This window comes from Ammodytes marinus (genome assembly GCF_949987685.1).
Source record: "Ammodytes marinus genome assembly, chromosome: 8".
Taxonomy (NCBI): Eukaryota; Metazoa; Chordata; class Actinopteri; order Uranoscopiformes; family Ammodytidae; genus Ammodytes; species Ammodytes marinus.
The window spans coordinates 21,074,666-21,094,335 of NC_137212.1; the positions used below are offsets into that span (position 1 = coordinate 21,074,666).

Here is a 19,670-nt window from a genome sequence, read left to right on the forward strand (position 1 = left end):
GGGGACTTCACATTCTGTGGATTCTTGGGGGCATGCCAAAGTCCCAGAATTCCACATGCCACACATAAGGTTTCAATTAAGGCAGAATCCAATGCTCAATCAGAAAAGCTTTCTTCCTCCTGAAAAGAGCCTTTCTTTTGACAGCCAAAGCCTGAAGCAACCGTAATTCAAGGTAACGCTTGTGCTGCTGTCCTCTGAAGCCATGTCCCTGTCATTTGATAGCAAATGTAGACAAGTGGCTTTGAACTGTTGCTACTGTGGCTACAGCAATTGTTCATTAGATTAGGTCAGACAACTTTATTGATCCCAAGAAGGGCAAATCGTGCATTAAAGATTTTGTAGTCTAAATATTTTACTTGGGCCTAATATACAGTATAATCGTCACATGTTGGGTGTGATCATATTAAAATACATTTAAATGCTTTTCCTTGTTTTCCTTGTATTAATAGTGGCCCTAACACTGCAGTTCGTCACAGCCTTAATAGTCCAACCAGTTCAATGTGTGTGTCCAAAACATAGAGGTCCAAAAGTGTGAGTGAAATATCAGGGTTCTCTCTAGTGACGTCACTATCTATGGTCATAACCTGTGTGTTTTGCTCCTGAACTGTTTGACCAGACTGAAGAAATTAAACTGTTATTTGGATTTTGTATTGACTTTCGGGAGATGCTTTTGCACATTATTTAGGCATAATAGCCTTCCAAAGCTGGCAATGTCAGTCTTCTGGTCCACAATTTTGGTTCAGGGTTAGGGTTAGGTTCCCAGAGGATAAATTGGGATAACTTTGTTGACCCCTGAATTTCTCCTCTGGTTTAAAATGTTGAATTTTATCCAAATCTACTCAACTGCTAAAATACCTGCTAAAACTGTACTTTGTGTTCAGTGCTAATTCTGCAATGTTAGCATGCTAACACATCAAACTAAGATGGTGAACGTGGTGAACACAATACCTGCTTAAACTTAAGCAGTGCTCTGTCAAAATAGCATCACAGTTACTTATTGTGGTATCTTTCGTCTTTAAGTTTTCTCTGTACAATGATCCATGTACAAACTGAGACACAGGTAAAGCAAATGTTTTTTTAGTACCCATTCTGCATTTACTTAGCATAATAATGCAGTTATGGAGCAGGACAGTGAAAGAAAAAGAAAGAAAATTGGTCAGAAAGGAGAATATTCCCTCAATAGCTGCAGCAGCGTTGCATGCTCTGGCCCACCTGAAACATAAACCATATTCTGGAAATTTCTATTCAAGACACAAGGAGCTTTAATGCAAAAAAAAAAAATTCCTCTACACAGCGGCCGGTGAAACTCGTACTTTCAAACATTGTGCACCGTTTTTTCAGAAAAACTTCAGAATAATTATTTTTATAGACAAAGGTTTATACACACACACACACACACACACACACACACACACACACACACACACAATGTACAGCACACACAAAGACAACACAGTCACAGTTTTTCCGAGTAGGAACTTTCTTTAATAAAAGGTGATAGAAATCATAGCATCTCTTAAAGCTGTATAATATCTTAATCTTCAATGATTACAAGCAGAAAAGAAGCAGATATTATAAATACCCCCCACATATCACACCATGTACCTTGATTACATGCTCCTTGTCAGAAACATCTTTCTGATCATTTCAGTCAAATGTTGTATAAAACCCACCAGGTAAAATGAGTGGATGAAATAACCACCTATAGAACATCTATCATCCAGTACATATAAAAATAAGTCTCATAAGCAAAATAAATAGATGCACCTGAAGACTGCTTCATCCAGTCGGCGTGACAGGGATTTCGTCCTTCATCTCATGCTGTGTTTGAGTGCTCATCGAAACAAATATGAACTAAGTTTAACATAAACATACAAAGCAAAGAAACTCGGTGCTGAAAAGTAAACGAGTCACTTCATCTTGGCCGTTCATAGAGTTTGGAACGAGACAGCCTCTTTCACGAACACATGCATGGACTTTTTTGTTATTGCACAGCGGTGACATCACAGTTTCTCCCCTCAAAAGGTTGAGAGCCAAAAGGGAGATGGTTCTTTGGGTTCTCTCTCTCTCTATATATATATATATCTATCTATCTCTATCTCTATCTCTATCTCTCTACCCCAATCTCTACCCTGTCTAAACTCCGTTCTTCACCAGCTCGTGGACCCCTTTCTCGTCGATCATCAGGGTTGGATGAAAGTCTCGTCCCTTAATCAACTCCTCAAGACCCTTCAAGTAATAAATGGGACATCAGTAGGACATTGTAAGTGGCTGTTAAGTTAAGATTATTTCAGTAAAAACAGCAGAAAAAAACATGTGGAGTTTCCAGTTCCCAGGTCTTACCTCTCCTCCGTAGGATACCAGCGGGGAGATCTCACATTTGATTGGCAGGTCTGTCCCGTCCTTCAGGCTGTGTTGGGGGGGAATGAGAATGAAAGAGAATGAGTGCTTTTCTCATGAAAAGGCAGAGGGACAGCTGTATATCCTTGACACAGCTGTTGTTCCACTGCAGCTTGTGGTTAGAGTTCAAAGGCGAAAGAATCAATAAGCGCATCCCAGACAAGACCAGTGATTAGTCCTCTGACCAGCAACAGACGTCCTCTAGAAGAAAACAGATGAATGACAGGTAATGGGGGGCTCCCATCTCCTCTGCAGTGCCTCTGAAAAACCTTCCACCACATTGCCATCACTCAACTTGTTTATTTCTAGATCAACATTACAGACAACGATCACTAATGACACATTAAGTACTTCTACATTTTCTAAGCAGCTGCCCACGCAGTTGTATCAGGAGAATGAAGGAAAAGCTGTACAACTACGGAAAAAGGCACACACACACACCCCTTTAAAGAGCCTGAATAACATTCATAGGTGCCATGAATGTTATCGAAGCACATGCTCGCTTGAATTCTCCAAAAGAAGCAGGTAGCTTTAAAACTACAAACTAGCAAGCAATGAACGGCTGCCCTTGTTGCCCAGTTGTCACTGATTGCCAGAACACAGTGACTGGTGCCCAATATGCCCATTACCCAACATGCAACACATTATGTTTATTAGTAGCAAAGCATCTGAAGGGAAAAGGATCTGTCAGCAGGTCATAATGACTGCATCATCTGACCAGGACACTTGGGAGGACTGCGTCTAAAACTGAACCGTAGAAATGGCTGCTGCTGACTGGAATGTGTCCATACAGATTCCTTTTTTTCAGTGGTAATAAAAGAAAGGGTACATCAAGGATAACAAGTACTGTTATAAAGTGTTAACGCAGTCTGAGCGAGAGGGAAAGAAAGCCAAAACCCCATCACCATGCACTCAGTACTGCAGGGGGATATATTATAATTACTTTGTGTGGCCAACGTCTGCTCCGTCTCTGGATACATTTGCACGGGAACACACAGGAGCAAGACCACACATCGCATGAGAGAGAGAGGTAAGTGAGAGTGTGAGGCTTAAATAATTTTAAAAATACTATAAAAAAATTTAAAATAAAAAGCCAGTGCATGTAGTTTGAACACAAAGTGTGGGTGTGGCTTGTGTTGAAAAGGTGGGAATGACCACGATGGACCTGTGTGTGTGTGTGTGTGTGTGTGTGTGTGTGTGTGTGTGTGTGTGTGTGTGTGTGTGTGTCTTATGAGGTGATATGACATGTATGATGCTGTATTTGTGAGGGTCACCTGGGTATGGCGGGCATGCGTCTGCGGTTCTCGTCGATGAAGTGTCCCCCTGCGTTGAGCACCCAGCGGTGGTGCAGTGACATGAGGGCTTGTTTAGCCGTGGTGGGCGTATCCTTTCCCTCCTGACTGTCTGCATTCTTCAGCGGAGAGAACTCGTCCTCACGCAGCACCTCGTACACAACAAATGTCCTGTTGCGCGCACACACACACACACACACACACACACACACACACACACACACACACACACACACACACACACACACACACACACACACACACACACACACACACACACACACACACACACACACACACACACACACACACACACACACACACACACACACACACACACACACACACACACACACACACACACACACACACACACACACACACACACACACACACACACACACACACAGAGAGAGATCTTTAGCATTTGCACTCAGAAAACTGGATACTGTTTTCCAAAATGGCACTCAAATTACTATAAAAGGTTGATAGTTTATGACATTCTGCAAAATGTTTCCATTATTTTACAGCTATTATTTTTGTAAAGAAGGGTAATGGGAAAAGGTCAGTTTGCTTCATATGATCCTACAATATTATCAAGTGTGTCAATAACGCCACTAACACCTCACATAACAGGGCTGTTTCTGGGTCACGGGTTCTAAACTAGTCAGGCAAAGTGTGCCGTTACAAAATAAAGAATCAGAAATGATGAACTACACTGTATACTTGGCAGGTGAACAGCAACCAAATGTGCAATGCATTTTCACTAAGAAATACAAAATAAATGGCACATGGCAAAAAAACACTATGAGAGCCACAACCAAGCAAAGAAAGAAAAGAAAAGGGAACTTTTTACAAAATTCGGCTCCAACGTTAGTGAGCCCATCTGGTTTCTGCAGTCTGCCAGTCCGTGCACGACTGTAATCCATCTCCTCACGAACACAAAAAAAACGACTTCTCTTCCCTTTTTACTTTGAAATAAAGTGAATAAACCTCGAAGGAAGCTGGGACATGTCTGCAGTGTTTTTCCATCAGTCAATCATTGCAGGAATCCTCTCATTAGATGTAAAGTTCTATTAGTAGTGGCGTGACTCAAAGTTGATGTCATTCAAGCCTGGAGGAGGCAGCTCATAAAGCTCCTTCCTCCTGCAGAAGAAATTGGCAGGCTTGAGTCTGCTTGGATCAGACCTTGGAGCAATGGCAGGAGAAGGACTATGGGCTGGCGGATAGGGATCGGGGACTGGAAAAAAAGGAGGGTTGGTTCTTGCATGGAAGGACAGATCAAGGCCCAGGAAAAAAAAATAAAAAATTTGAACGAAAGGCGTCCCAGAAGTCACCTCCTCTCAATAGAAGAATAGGATATTCATTGAAGTCATTATGTCGCAGCACACTCTGTTCCCCTCTATGAAAAAAAATAAAAACGCACTTTACTCACTTGGAGAACTGGAAGATGTCAAACACGAACTTCTCCATTTTAATGCCGTTTGGTTTCTCTGGTTTGATTAGTTGGCCCTGCTCATTCACAAACGGGATCTTCTTCTGGGCCACGTGGTGCTGCAGCTGTGGCTCGTGCTTCCTGACACAAAACAAAGGGAGAGGGATGCCATGTCATTGCACACTGCAGCACATTTACTTTAGAACAATGGTTTTTTTTCAAGATTATCTTTGGGAGTTTTTTCCCCTTTATTAAGACAGATTTGGAGAGACAGAGTTGAAATGGGGCAAAGAGGGGAATGACATGCAGAGAACCGACAACGGGTTGGATTCGAACAGGTTCGGTTGCAGTAAGGACTGAGCCTCTAGGGGGATGCTCTTACCACTACACCACGAGCACCCCCTACTTTATAACAATGTTGAGTGACACAAGAGCATTGGATCAAGGAGAATACACATGGTCTTACTCCACTACGTCTTTCAGGAAGGAGAAGCTGAAGAAGTGATTGGCCACGTTCCCTGCGTTGAACATGAGTCGGCCGTCGTCGCTGCGTTTCTGAGCCGTCGTCAGGGTGATCTCGCTGTACTCCACCACCTGGTAACGCCCGTCCACCTTACACACCACGCCCACCGCCTCTGTCGGATTGCTTTTCTCTACCACCTGGAAAAACAAAAGACAGAAGAATCCTTTATTTGGTTCCATTGCTCTCCAACAAACTGCTGCTAGGACAAATTAAACTATCAACCCAGTCATAGAATGTATCCGTCAGCATTAATTACGCAATCATATATTTCATCATGTAGTCTGTTGTAGTGGCAGATGATGATTAGAGATATAAGTAACTAATATCTGGTGAATAACCCAATTATGAAATGTAACTTGTGACATTGCTCTTCAAAGTAGCTACGAGGGACTTTGAGTTTGTGATGATTCTAGCGGCACCTTGTAAGCAATATATGTATTTTTTTTTTAAGAAACCAGCTCCCAAGCGCATGCCTGTGGCGAGTTTGAGAGAGGAGATAATGTAATGAAATGTGAGTTTGTAAGATTAATAATGGCAATATGACAATGGGGAGGCAGGAGTAATGACAAAAGTTTACGTAAGTTTAGTATTCTAATAAATCTTAAAAACTGCTAGGAAAGGATCAGATATTCTTAACTGTATTTCAGCCAGCACGTTAAAGTAAGTCTGCACTGCATGAGAAAAACCCTCTCCCCATCTGTTGGTTGCTAATAACAGAGTGTGGAGTCCTGATGAGGGGGTTGGTGAATGGGGTGGGGTGAGGGGGGCAGGGACGGCGGTGAAGCCACATGAACTGTTGCAGAGCTTTAGTCATTTATGAAGGGAGGGTGGGACTCTCATTCCATCTCTGCTCCACTATAGCACACCGCTCCAAAATGTCATACAAGAGCAGGGTGTGGATGATCTTAAGTTCGACACTGTTCATAAATATTTCAACCTCTTTGCTTGAAAACATTCACAGTATGATTAAAACAATTATTTCATAGGATGGTTCTGCTTAGACAAAAGGTACAGTCTGAGTTGGTAATGAGGTATTTAGATATGCAGTGGATATCTAAAACAGCAAAACTAAGCATACAAGAAACCCCTTTATTTTGATGGCAAGAAAAACCTGAAAATCATACTTCATTAAGACTTGCTGCCTATGCACCACCATCACTGGTTAAAGTATCAGTCAGCCAATGCTTGTTTACGAATGCCGCTGCTCTCTCCAGGTTTTGTCTATGGCTATTTGGATCTCCAATTCTTTGCAACCTTGACAACAATTACTCAAACTACTTTTACAACAGGAGACCCTGTACAGCAACAGGCCGATCAGTATTCCACCAGCCAACCAACGAGTCACATTCGGTTTCATCTAGTGCAAAATATACTTTGAAGGGTCACACAGTCCCTCACAATTAAGTCCTCGTCACCATTAAATCTGGGAAAGTGAAGAGTGAAAGATGTGGTTTCACCCTCCAAACACTTTGACCACTACAAGGCAAAAATTAGAGGATTATGGCCGGGGTGAAGAAGGGAAAATAAAGGTCATAATTAAATCATGAATATGGTTTATGCATTAAGTTGAGAGAAGTTTCCAGTTCAACCATTTTAGGCTGAAAAGCTTGAATCCTTCCGTTACATAAAAGTACTGTGTCCAAAGAAACTGTCTTTCCGTCCCCACAAAGTGAAAGACGATTTTGGACTGTACTCATAAATTTCCTAGAAAGCTTTAATAAATGAATTGCTCAAGAGGAGCACAGGACAGGTTGAGGCAAAGTGGTCTCTATCGCCACCCTGTGGTGAGTTGAGGTAGGTGCAGCTGTCTAGACTGCTGAACTGTTTTGACAGCAAAATGACCACACCTCTTCACACAAGGCAGACACACAATGGAAAAGATATGAATGACATTAAACATCCGTCATCCTTTAGGATCTCCTGGAATTTAAAAAGAAGTGGTCAGACCGGATCATATTCAACCCTTATGACTGGACTGATGACGTAGTTCATTCACTTCGAGATGCACTTATTACCTACGTCTATATTTAAATGAGTAATAACGAAGTCTTTGTGCACTATTACATTTTTTTGGTTGATAAAAAGTAAATTTGTGTGCAGGAAGGCTGCATCAAACTTCTTCTTTTTTAATCACAGGAATATAACAGGCCGGTTGCTCAACCTTTGTTATTTTTTCCTCCCCTTAAAATGTGCCAACTGATATGAAAGACAGACTTTAATGCAAGGTAGAACACAACTAAAATGTAAAAGGGGAAACTATAGGTATCCGGGTGTTGTAATCAGGATGGCTCATTCTTAAAAAGTAGAACTATGAAACCAAAACAAACACAAAGAATTCGGACCATAAACTCTGACAATTCAATTCCATACCCAATAAGCACGATGACTCATCTTAAGACCTATTTGGAGTCCTTCAAAAGCGCAACAGAGACCTTGAATAAAAATTAAAAACAGGAATAAAGAGAAAGAAGAGGAGGTGTGACCAACCTTAGCTCCACAGTCCGCTCCCTTCTGCACACAGAAACCAATAAAGGCGGGATCTGCAACTTTGACCAGGATGTTATCTACACAATAAACATGGATGAACTCTATCCCTCTTTGCTCCATGTCACTCATGATGCCCTGGTTCCCCAGTGATCTGTACAGACCCCCGTTACCATCTGAAACACAACCACAGAGTCACTTGTTTGAAACACACTCCACTTGGCAAAATAAGAAACAAACAACAGGGTGAATTGAGCCAAAATGGCGGATCCTGAGTGTGCTTGCTTACCAGGGGCCATGGAGAGCTTCCCTTTGCTCTCCAGGATGATCTTGCCGTTGTAATCCATGGCTGGTAGCATCCCCTGCTGAAAGAAGAGCACGTCCTTCTCTTCCAAGCCAAAATAGTTATGTCTTGAGAAGAAGTCGATGGTGGACTGCATTGTCCTGCCGCTGGTCATGATGTACCTGAAGGCAACACAGAAGGAATTTAGCACCAATTATTTTTACTATTTGTCAAGCTCTTTATTTCAAATACTTCAGTGTAAAACAGATAGCTATAGGAAGAAGTGATGCATTCGTAGGAAAAGTTTGTGTGTGCTGTGTGACGTACATTTTTATTACAGACAATAAAAATGTAACAACTTTTTCATTAAATCAGAACTAATCTTAAGTAACTCTAACGACAGTGTTATTTATCGACTTCATACACTCCACTGCCCTTCTGGTATTTCCATTTTTACTAATTTTCTAACAGCCCTTGGATCTGCCCCACAGGGAAGAACTAACCCTTTTCCCGTAATACAACTCCCTTGACTGATTTTCCTGGCAGTGATTTGATCCAGTTAATCATCATGAAAAGCAGCATGGACAAGGACACATAGTTTGAGCTTTCATTATGAACAGCTAGACACTAGTAGCCTATTTGGGAGCCTTCTTTTTCTCAAATAAAGCAGCAATTCAAGTTCAACTTATAACAGGCACAGCGAATAAAAACAGCGTAGTCATCTCTTCCTCAATAACATCAAGTCTTACCAGGGAATACAGCATTTGATGTTGTGCTTCTGCTCGGCCAGCTGTTGGAGCTTCAAAATGCGTTCAGCCTGGATCTGAAAGAGGGTTTTGTGTGACGGCAGACCCACGTCGTACATGCCTTTGGGGTAAGAGACCCCCAGTCTGGTCCCCTGGCCCCCAGCCAGCAGCAGGGCAGCCACTTTATTTTGAGAGATGCAATGCAGACCTAAAGGGAGCACCGAGCAGAAGGGTTTGAATCGTCATAAATAGTAGCAACAATGTGTGTCCGGAAAAAATTGATTGAAGATAGTAAAACACATGTAGGGCATGATATTGATATGATGGGACACAGTCTTGATACATTAGCTTTTTCTCTAATCTGTAATGATGGCTATAGTGCATCCTTATTGCCTTTGTAAGGACTCTTTAGATAAATCACAACAACCTTAACCAGAAGCAATGCTTGTAAAATATACAAACCAAATGTATTACCGGTAAGCTCTCCCCCAACATTTTACGACTAGTCCAGGACTTTGGCAATAGGACATATCACATCAGCGCTGGACTTAAATGTTATGACCCCTCACCCCAGCCAAGTTTTTATTGATTGTATTTATTAGTTATTTCCTTCAGTGGTGTATAACAGTTTTAGTTTATCTTACATGAAGTACTGCTGCGTGAATTCAATTGCTATAGTGCCAAAACCGGAAGTTTGTACCAACGAACAGGGCGAGCCTGTAAAACAGAGTGACCTCATCGATGAGGGTCAAACAAGCCGCAACACTATTTACGTCATGCTTGAGCAAGACCAGATGTTCTCTGCTGCCCAAGGAGAATTTGCTAAATGGTCAGACCCCCACTGAGAGGGCTTATTGCGCAAAGTATAATGAATGACGCAAGCTGACTAACTCATACAATGAGCAAGTCTTGCTTAACAATTGTTTGCTCACACTTTTGTATTGTTTTGTATTGTATTGTATAGTATAGTATCATAAAAGGTCACTCTTGGAAAAGAGATTTTAATGTCAATGAGTTTTTACCTGTCACTAGTGGTTATTGATTGTGTTGCACTGTATTGTCATACATCTCACACTATACAATATTGACAAATGTTTCAGAAAGTAGCTGTGTGAATGTATCTTCTTGGAGCATAAAATAATCTAATGGCACCGACCTGCTTGCTCCCAGTCCTTGAGGCTGTCCCCATCCCTCGTCACACTCCCCAGCACCTCGCGTGGCACCGGCTCTATGCGGGCGTCCATTTTCTCCTGTTTGATGCTGCTGGAGGTCTCCATGGCCTTCTTGAAGAATCCGTTGATCTCCGTGAGGTCCATGCCCTGCAGGTTGGAGGTCATGTCGGCCTGCTCCTCGGGGCTCATCTCCTCCCAGAACTGTAGGAGGTGAGACTGGCCGGCCTCAGCCAACCTCTGGACCAGTCCACTGGCGTTTGGGTCCATGATGAAGGGTGCTGTTTGATCAACTGTGTGCCGCGCTGAAACAACGGACGAAAAAAAAATGGGATGTGGTTACTGGGGACTGGGAGCAGGGCTGTAGAAACCAATGTGGATATAAATGTCATGTCCTCAGCAATTTACATTAACACACATAGTATACAGATGTGGGGTTTTAAGCTTATTCTTACTTTTTTATGATACTACATTTTATTACTAAGCCAGTACAACTATATTGCGACCAATTTGATATTCCTCTGCAGTGGATCAATCCTGGTAAATACAGTATGGCAACAACATTTGGTTTGGTTGAGTCAAAACTCCCAGGGGCTGTTCTGGTGAGAACTGGGCTTAAGGACCCACAGTATTTCTACTTGTGTGGCTACACTGTCACAACCAGTGACAACTGAATGCAACGCCCCAGCATGACGTTTATATCTTATACCGGAGCTGTAGACAAATGTTTAATTGAAGTCACTAGTGGAATGTTTAATTAGGCTACTCTCTCTGTTTGAGGCCACACCCATAATGAACAGCTTACTGGTCCAGTAAATCTTCATACCAATACCGGCGGGGGATCCTTAAGCGTTTGAATGGAATGCTATTGGCTAAAGCAACATACTCTCAAACATTGAGAGCTGTTAGAGATGTTGTAACTCTGATATTAAATAGCCAAGTTCTCATACTGAAAGAACTTTATGTTTTTAAGAGTCTGTTCGTATCTTACCAAAACACAGCAGGTAGCCTACACCTCATTTAGAAACACAGAATCACCATGATCTGATGGAACAGACTGCTGTTGCCAAGTAATGTTGTTTGCAATAAGCGCCTTTTTATAATATTCAAGATAGATAGCAGTAGTAGTAGTAAATGTTTTTATTTTCGGTCCATGACCACAAGACACAACACAAAGAAGATAAACAACTTATATCAAATAGCCTATATCAAACTGTGTGTCGCTGTCTTCAGCAGGAGCAGCACGCGAGTGACAGCAGGCAACAGCCCGACGGGCAGATAATCAGCTACCCGGTTAACATGTTGAATTTGTTGAATACACGAGATTGAATGAATGAAATATTAAACTCTTACCTCTCAGAAGCGTTCCCTTTCGGCTTTAATAGCATAAATGCCAGCCGTTGTGTAGTTTCTGGTGCCGCTAGGACGCCTCCCACCCGGACTACACCTCCTGGTACGTCACGTTTGACGTGGCGCTAACTAGAAGTGTGTGGTGCTGGTGCTGCGTTAAAGTGTTCCTCGTAAAATGTAGGCGTAACGAGTCCCAACCCAACTAATCCTTTTGTCAGAACGGGGTCCACAATACCAAGAAATCCTAAAATGATTGGAAACATGCCTGCCAGAGAAGTTAAATGTCAATGTACAGTGATGATGGAGGTTATATATTTTTTTCTATTTAGAAATGTATTCTTCATCTATTTCTACTGCAATGACACTCGAATGGCAGTGTGGTAAACATCACACAAACCCACTGAAGAACAAACCACCAGTATTTGGCTACTCCTGAATGAATAGTTCAGAAAACTCTGTAATAATAGAATAAAGTAATATTTTGAAGACCGCATTATACATCTAGGTCAGGAATAAAATGAAAAGTGCCACAATGAATTTAATAAAACAACGGTTAAAAGTGTGGTTTTTAATACTTCACCTCTCCGCAAGTCTCCTTCAGCTTCAAATTTAATTGAAATATTTAAAAATAAATTATGGTGCACTGCAATTGTATTCTTCAGTTTTGATATCTACCACAACGGGGCGACACTGCTATTTATCGCGCGGAAGTAGTTTCCTGTCACGTGACGCAGTTTTGTTTTGGTCCTCCTCTGTCAGAGAGACGCTCTTCGTCCATCTGTGTTTTTGCTATCCGATTTTTCTGTGACAGATAAAGGAAAATGAAGAAATTTCTCGATGACATCAAGAAAGATATTAAGTTTAAAACTGCGGGACCTGGGAAGAAACTAACTCAGGACACGAGGCAAATAGAAAACCCTTCTTCTCTTCTACGACGCTAGCCACATAGCTAACTAACGTTTGCAAGATTGAGTTAGTAAACAGCTAACACTAACTGCTGCTCATTAATTAATGACTTGGTCGCTATTAGCATGTGGCAAGGCGTACTAGTAAGGCTTATTTGTGATTCGAATGTTAGTTAGCTTTTTAATGTTTTCAAACGTTAGCATCTGGATTATAAAACTGAAGGCTTCCACCTCAGCTAAACAGTTAATCCTTGAAAAAGTTAGTTTAGCTAATGGTAAGTGAGACATACTTTTGGTTAAGCCGCCTAACTACTCACTAGAAATAGACCTGCTGTGTCACTGTGGTTAGCATATGAAGTAGCCCAGCGAGGTGAGCTTTCTCCTGAGCTAAACTTGTGTGTGTTTTAACGTTTGGCTGTTTTAACGTCTACTTACTGCGCTTCTCTGTCCTCGTAGCGCCAAGCCCCATGCAGGGCAACAGAGCAGCTCCAGCGACAAGAACCGCCATGCTGCTCCCAGACCCACTGAAGGAGCCCAGCGGGCCGGAGCCGCAGCGCTGGCCCGGATCGAGCAGCATCCGAAGCCGAAGGTCCACACCTCTCAAGACGCCATCAGGAACCAGGGTGAGACCAACAACGAACCCTATGTTGCACTGATAAATGGGATTTGAAAGCAATCAAAGCTGCCCTCACACCACTGTTTCTTATTTTATAAAAATGGTTAGGTGTATGCTTTGAGCAGTACAGCTTTGCTTCGAAAGAATATGTTTGTCATAAGATGCTTAGGGACTGTGAAGCCTAATTCAGATCATTGATTGATTGTGGTGGTAATGAAGATGATCCTGATTCAACATGATTTAAAAAAATCATGTTCAAGATCATGTTAAAGGGCTTGTTTGTTGCAATGTCAGAATGTGATTAAATAAAGACAATTTAAAGGCACTGGTCACTAGATTGATCTTCTGTGTGCTATCTTCTGTGTTTACTTGTAGTTAAAAGAGAGCTGGAGGCAGAGGCGGCTGCAGTGGCTGAAAAAGAGGCGGCTGCAGCAGAGGTACGAATCACAGCGATTTGATTACATTTGGCTCCCAGTGATCAGTTTTTTAGTCTGACCATTCGGTGGATTCTCTCCAGGGATCCAAAGTGCCAGTGAAGGATCCCGCCTGCCTCTCAGTGTCAGGGGTGTATTTCACCTGTCCGCTTACCGGAGCAACTCTGACCAAGAGTGAGAGGGAAGTTCACATCAAAGAGGCCATTTTAATGGTATGTCTACTCTGCACGTGGTGTTGTTTTGACTAAATCAGAATGTGTTTGCAACATAACAGTTTAATCCAGACAGTGTGGATGAAACATGCACTTTGTTTTTACCGTCAGCGGTTTGAAGAGGATGAAGTGGAAGCCTCTATTATGATGATCCACACCTTTAACAAAGACAGAGAGAAGGTGAAGGCCGCTGTGGACATAATAAGCAAGTAAGACACATGGCAGTGGATGACACTATTTACAGATGGGAGGTTATCTCTCAACTGACTTAAACTTTGACTCACTTTCCACTATTCTTACTCAGTTTAATGTCTCCCATAACTTTATATTTTGATGTGTATTTTCAATCATATTTCACATTTCCTCATTGTTTTGTAAACAGGTATGTTGACAATATATGTAAGAATCCCACAGAGGAGAAATACAGGAAGATTAAACTCAGCAACAAGGTGTTCCAGGTGTGTTTGTAAGATGAGCCACATACATTGAAGACATTTGATACCAACTGCATGGCATCCTGTTGTTTGTAAGCACAGGGAAGATAAGTTTACATTCCATTTTTTTTTTCTTTTTTTCAGGAGAAAGTTCGTAGTGTGGAAGGCAGTAGAGAGTTCCTTCTGGCCCTCGGCTTTGTGAGCTTGATGCTTCCTGTAGAAGGTCAAGGTAAACAAATCCCTCTCTTGATTAACATGTTCCTTATCAACATGGTTTGTGTCTTTGCACTGTGCTGATACATTTCAAATTTGTCATGAACATTCAGTCACTTTATTAGGGGTGTAACGGTACTCAAAAGTCATTGTTCAGTTGATACCTCAGTTTTGAAGTCACGGTTCGGTTCAGTACGATACGGTTCTCAGTTAAGAGTAGAAATGCAAAAAAAAAGAAACTGCATACAGCATTAACTACAACTGCCGCGGCGCTTATAGGTATTTTTCAGGATAAAAAAAGAAAAATACTGCTGCTAACAACCAAGGTCTCCAATAAATAGCGTACCTCTCAAATAAAAGTGCAAGTGCCATACCGAAATCAAAACAAGCCTGTACATTTGGCATATTTACATAATCTTGACGCTATTTACGCCATAATTATGTATCGGGGTACGGTTCGGCACGGTACGGCCAGTATTGTGACGGTTCGGTACGATTACGTGTATTGTTACACTCCTACAATTTATAACCTATTGTTTTGATTGTGCTTGGCCTCTCCTGGAGATCAGAGGAGGAAGAGGAGTTCCTAGTGTTACCGGACCTGGGTGATGAGGCCCTGGATCTGATGAAGGAGAGAATGGACCGTCTGCAGAAAGGAGAGCCGGTCAGAGCTCAGCTGGACAGACAGCCTCAAGCGTTCAGACCGTCTCCCAACGCCCAGCGCTTTGAGCTGCCACAAGAGTTCTATAACCTGACAAGCGAGGAGCTGAAAAAGGAGCAGCAACAGAGGTACACACACTTCTACTGGACAGTTTTAAAATGTATAAACTTAGCCACACCAATAAACAGATCAAATTCAAATTCGATTTTCAAAAGAAATAAAAATAACACCATTTGACCACAAGGGCATTACCAGTGGCACAGTGTTATTTACATGTTGGCACTGTTAGTATTTAGTATATATTTAGTATTTTAGTATTGTGTTGTGGAGGTGCTTCCTCTGCAAACAAACACCAATTGTATTACTGTTGTTCACATCTAATTGCACAGAAAAACAAAACAAAAATGTTTTTAATCTGATTGTGGTTGTGATGCCAGGGTGGTGTAGAGTCACGATCAATATCTGATTCCTCCCTTCTGCATTTTGTAATTTGAGCAACACTCTTTTTCAGAGTGTGATTATGCAGTGCACCTCTGGTTTCAATCTTACACAAACAACACTAGCAACATGACCGCAACAGGCTGGTTATAGTTTTGTTCTACACAGCTACCATGTTAGAGTATTCTAGTGAAAACCCTCAGGGAGGGTCAGAGAGGAGACGGTGACATCTTATGGATGCATGCTATAGAAGTTGGCCTGTGGCTGTGATGGAACAAAATTATCTGGATACAATGTCCTAGTATTCTATCAATAAAATATCTGGACTGTGCTGAATATTTAACCGATATAAATTTACACTTGTGACTCTTCCTTCTATGCAATTATTGAATTGGCCTTGATCGTAACCAACCTGGAACACATGATACACACTCTATAATGATTCCTGATGGATCCTTTCAAGCTTTGCACCTCACACAATGTCCCTCCCCGGGCTGTGGTGTGATCCTCGTTTTAGCGGAGCTGCAGTCATTGACCAGTGTGTTTGTGTGTGTTTCCCAGGAGTGAACTGGTGGAGAAGAACGCCATGCTGCGCACTAAGGCCATGAGGGAGAAAGAGGAGCAGAGGGAGAGAAGGAAATACAACTACACACTGCTCAGGATCAGACTGCCTGATGGGAACCTACTACAAGGTAGGGGCCTCCTTTTTTTTTTTTTATAAATTCAGAACATTAAAAAACATGTCAACAATATAGGAAAATGAAACAAAAGGTAAATTGAAAGCCCTGGAAGTGAGTCAGTAAAGATGGTATGTGACTCCAGGGACCTTCTATGCGTGGGACCGGCTGCCTGTACTGTTTGCCTTCGTACGGGAGTCCTTGGTGGAAGGCTGGCAGCCCTTTGAGCTCATCGCACCTGGAAGTCAGAAACTGCAAGAGTCAGAAGAAGTCGCTCTCGCAGAGTTGAACTTGGTGAGTCGAAACTAGTTATTTAATGAAAATGAATGGCCTTTATAAAATTGTTTATTTTAGATAGCATTTTGGGGGGGGGATATAAATTAATTATTCCCGTATTTTTAAAATGTGTGTTCATCCACTGCTGAAAATAGTCCCCAACAAATGTAACGTATGAGCAATGTTTGATAGAAATCAACCACAGCCTCTGACTGACTTTATTGAAATGGTGTATTTGAGTAAAATCTTTAAATATATGTCTTTATTTGGAACAAATGAATGTGCCACAGACATGTTAGAGAACTTCAAAAGTATTGAGAGTCAGACCATATTGGCGTTGGTCTTTTTACATGGTTGGTTGACAATAAAGAAAATAAAACCAGATTTATACATGCTTAATTAATATCATTAAAAAAAACAAGTATGTGTAGTTTCTTTCTTTCTGTCATTCTATGAAATTGTATATTGAAAACCTTTCAGCAAGATGACTTCTTAGTGCACATGTGTCGTTATTTGACTGTTTAAATGAATATGACAACCAACCAGTATATTTTATTGCAGTCCCAATACCAAAAAAAAAATCAGTTTATAATATCACATTGTGCCTGTACGTGTTTGTCTTAGGTCCCTGCAGCCCTGCTCATATTTCACTGGGATGCAGCTGTGCAGGAGGACATTGCAGCTGCAGGTGGAAAGAGCCACGCCCTCCTCAAACCAGAGCTATTGGAAAGCATCCGGATCCTGAGCTGAGGAGAGGCTACCGCTCGGCACTCCCTCCCCCTGCTTTACCCCCCCCTCCTCCTGGCATTGCTGGGCTGGAAGTCTCCCTCACGAAATGACTAGTGATCAGTTTATTTTTTACAAATTCTAACTTTACTTAAGTCAGTAGGAGCGATAGATCAGGGGCCACTTCACCCTAATGTGCTTGTTTTGCTGAGCATACCGTTCTCTCTCCCATGAGAAGGGGAAGGGATTATTTCGCACTACAGACTCCCTCAGCAGCAAAAGCACTGGTAACAGATGTAAAGGAGAAAGCAAAGAACATGTTTTTTGTTTAAATGTACATGCTGTGCACTTAACAGGCTCTTGCAGCAGTCCTTTAGTTCTCTAGTAGTCAACAGTCAAGCAGTCAGGTATACTTCACATGGCATGTTGAGAGACATTGTTTTAACTGTCAGCACTTCTACACCATTATTTTTTAAGTATACACTACAGCAGGTGGATTAACCTATGCTAAAAAGTTCAAGAGAAGTGAAGGCAGGTAAATCTGGTCAGATGCTATTGATTTGTATCGAGTGTATCTCAGCACCATTCTTCTTTCATTAAAAGCTGTTGGGTGTCTTGTGAACTGGCTTTACTAAAGCTTGTCAATGCCCTAAGTGTTTGATACAGTGCTCAAGTTTAAACAGCGTTTTTCATTTGTTATCTGTCGGTCGTCTGCTCAGATTTGGTGTGATTGGAGTCGGGCTTGCCCTGTCTGTGTTTTGTCCTCGTGGCACCGCACTCCTTGGTGATGGTCAACAGACTTCTCTGGCTGCTTAGTTAAAGCTTCAAATGTTATTTATTTGTATGTGTATGAGTACAAGCCCAAGTTATATTTCAAAACAGTTTCTGAATAATCAGATTTAAAATGTATTTCCAAAACGGAGACATAATTTACAGATAAGGCCCACAACGTATAATGTTTTATAACTAGCCATGGGCTGACAACGCGAATGATTCCCACTCCTACCAAATAATTTCTTTGTATTTTACCAGTTTTATGAGCTTTTCAGATAAGTTAAAACTTTATAAAATACTTAATGTAAAGTGTGCCCATTATTTTAAAATGATAAAAACCCTCAAACAAATGACTTTGTTCACACTATTCGATTGTCAAATGTTTGAATTGTAGAGGCTCACTGCAGAAACTTGCATGCAGGCATACATTTGTAAAAACTGGCAGCATGGACTAGTGATGTCTTCAGATAATGTTGATTAAAATGAATCTGGAGTCTTGTATTTGTTTGTATCAAACACACCTCCGTGAGATAGGATGGGTCTATATTTCTCACATGGTTGTAGTACATTAAAATACAATGTTTAGCACCAAATAAATCCAATGAGAAATCAAAGTTGGGCAAAGATCACTAACCCCAAAATTGGGTTGTATCACCCTTTCCCTCTAAATGCTATTGAAGGTTAAAATCTTTAGTTATCCTGTACAGGTATCTATACCATGTAAATGTGTAGAAGCTTATTGTTTCTCCCGCTCTTGGTTGGTGAAGATGACAACTACCTACCTCTCATTGCTCGTCTTACTAAGACATCCCAAGTGAGTTTTGCACAAATAGATCTTAAAAGTCCTGGGGTTGCACATTTCAACTTTACACACACATTAATTGCAACACATTTAAAACTGCTGGCTTATTTGAAGTGTTAAAATGTCCCTCCCAGAAAGGCCATGTCAGCCATAAGCAACTCTTATGTCTTGTTCAGCCAGCCACATGTATTCAATGGAAGGCTGTAAATGCTTTATCAACATTGTAACATTACGTTAATTAGTGAGCAGTTTTGATCTGTCCAGATGTTGAGTTGTGTTCTGTCGCTTTCTAACCTGCCTGTAATAAAGATCGCTTGCATTGCATCTCAACTTTTGTTTAATAAAGAGTTATGAGGCAAGTCAGTGTTTGACTTCAGTTTGTACCGGAAGGGAAGTTGATAGGCATTTTTAGTTAACACCTTCAGATTTAGTGAATGTCTGACAACTTAAATGTTTTCTCCTACTCCACCTCAAAACTAACAAATTACTGGACCAAATTGGTGGTAATGCATAGTGCCTTCACAAGTTGTTCACTCCTGTCAGATCACCATTTAGTTCATTAACAGTGATCAAAAGCAGATGTAATTCAGCTCGTTTACCAGTGATAAAAACAGGCTGTTGGTGTAAAACAAATCGCTAAAAAATTAACAACACTAATGGAAACTGCCTCGATTGTCACTCAAGAGTGGAAAAAGGTTCTATTTAAAAAAATGTAGTGTGTAAATGCTATGCTTGTTAACTCAACACAACAGAAGGATAATCCCCACAATGAATCGAGGTGGTGGCAGTCTCTGCAGACTGCAGCATAATGCAGAAATCC

General features: G+C 41.4%; 2 protein-coding genes across 3 annotated transcripts; one reads left to right on the forward strand and one right to left on the reverse strand.

Moving 5' to 3' along the window:
* Window positions 1-1,469: 1,469 nt before the first annotated feature.
* uap1 (UDP-N-acetylglucosamine pyrophosphorylase 1) lies at window positions 1,470-11,775 on the reverse strand. Of its 2 annotated transcripts, XM_080033270.1 has the most exons (11): window positions 11,686-11,775; window positions 10,320-10,637; window positions 9,167-9,371; window positions 8,424-8,599; window positions 8,138-8,310; window positions 5,594-5,787; window positions 5,128-5,268; window positions 3,675-3,863; window positions 3,344-3,370; window positions 2,344-2,410; window positions 1,470-2,229 (listed from the first exon to the last, which is right to left on the reverse strand). In XM_080033270.1, the coding sequence occupies exons 2-11, from the start codon at window positions 10,600-10,602 to the stop codon at window positions 2,137-2,139; spliced, it is 1,548 nt and encodes a 515-aa protein (XP_079889396.1). In that variant the 5' UTR covers window positions 10,603-10,637; window positions 11,686-11,775; the 3' UTR covers window positions 1,470-2,136. The 2 variants fall into 2 exon arrangements, with proteins under 2 accessions (XP_079889396.1, XP_079889397.1); XM_080033271.1 differs by lacking the exon at window positions 3,344-3,370.
* Window positions 11,776-12,435: 660 nt separating this feature from the next.
* Window positions 12,436-19,172, forward strand: ubxn6 (UBX domain protein 6). The gene is made up of 11 exons (XM_080031971.1): window positions 12,436-12,586; window positions 13,044-13,210; window positions 13,579-13,640; window positions 13,721-13,849; window positions 13,961-14,058; window positions 14,232-14,307; window positions 14,428-14,512; window positions 15,066-15,285; window positions 16,157-16,287; window positions 16,418-16,566; window positions 17,173-19,172. The coding sequence occupies exons 1-11, from the start codon at window positions 12,504-12,506 to the stop codon at window positions 17,296-17,298; spliced, it is 1,326 nt and encodes a 441-aa protein (XP_079888097.1). The 5' UTR covers window positions 12,436-12,503; the 3' UTR covers window positions 17,299-19,172.
* The last annotated feature ends 498 nt before the right edge of the window (window positions 19,173-19,670 follow it).

Excerpts from the sequence above, each read along its gene's own strand:
- ubxn6 (XM_080031971.1), top strand. The coding sequence starts at position 12,504 with ATGAAGAAATTTCTCGATGACATCAAGAAAGATATTAAGTTTAAAACT. Across the intron at positions 12,587-13,043 it reads AAACTAACTCAGGACACGAG|CGCCAAGCCCCATGCAGGGC; the intron begins GCAAATAGAAAA and ends CTGTCCTCGTAG. Across the intron at positions 14,308-14,427 it reads TCAGCAACAAGGTGTTCCAG|GAGAAAGTTCGTAGTGTGGA; the intron begins GTGTGTTTGTAA and ends TCTTTTTTTCAG.
- uap1 (XM_080033270.1), bottom strand. The coding sequence starts at position 10,602 with ATGGACCCAAACGCCAGTGGACTGGTCCAGAGGTTGGCTGAGGCCGGC. Across the intron at positions 9,372-10,319 it reads CAAGGACTGGGAGCAAGCAG|GTCTGCATTGCATCTCTCAA; the intron begins GTCGGTGCCATT and ends TGCTCCCTTTAG. Across the intron at positions 8,600-9,166 it reads ATCAAATGCTGTATTCCCTG|GTACATCATGACCAGCGGCA; the intron begins GTAAGACTTGAT and ends TGTTGCCTTCAG.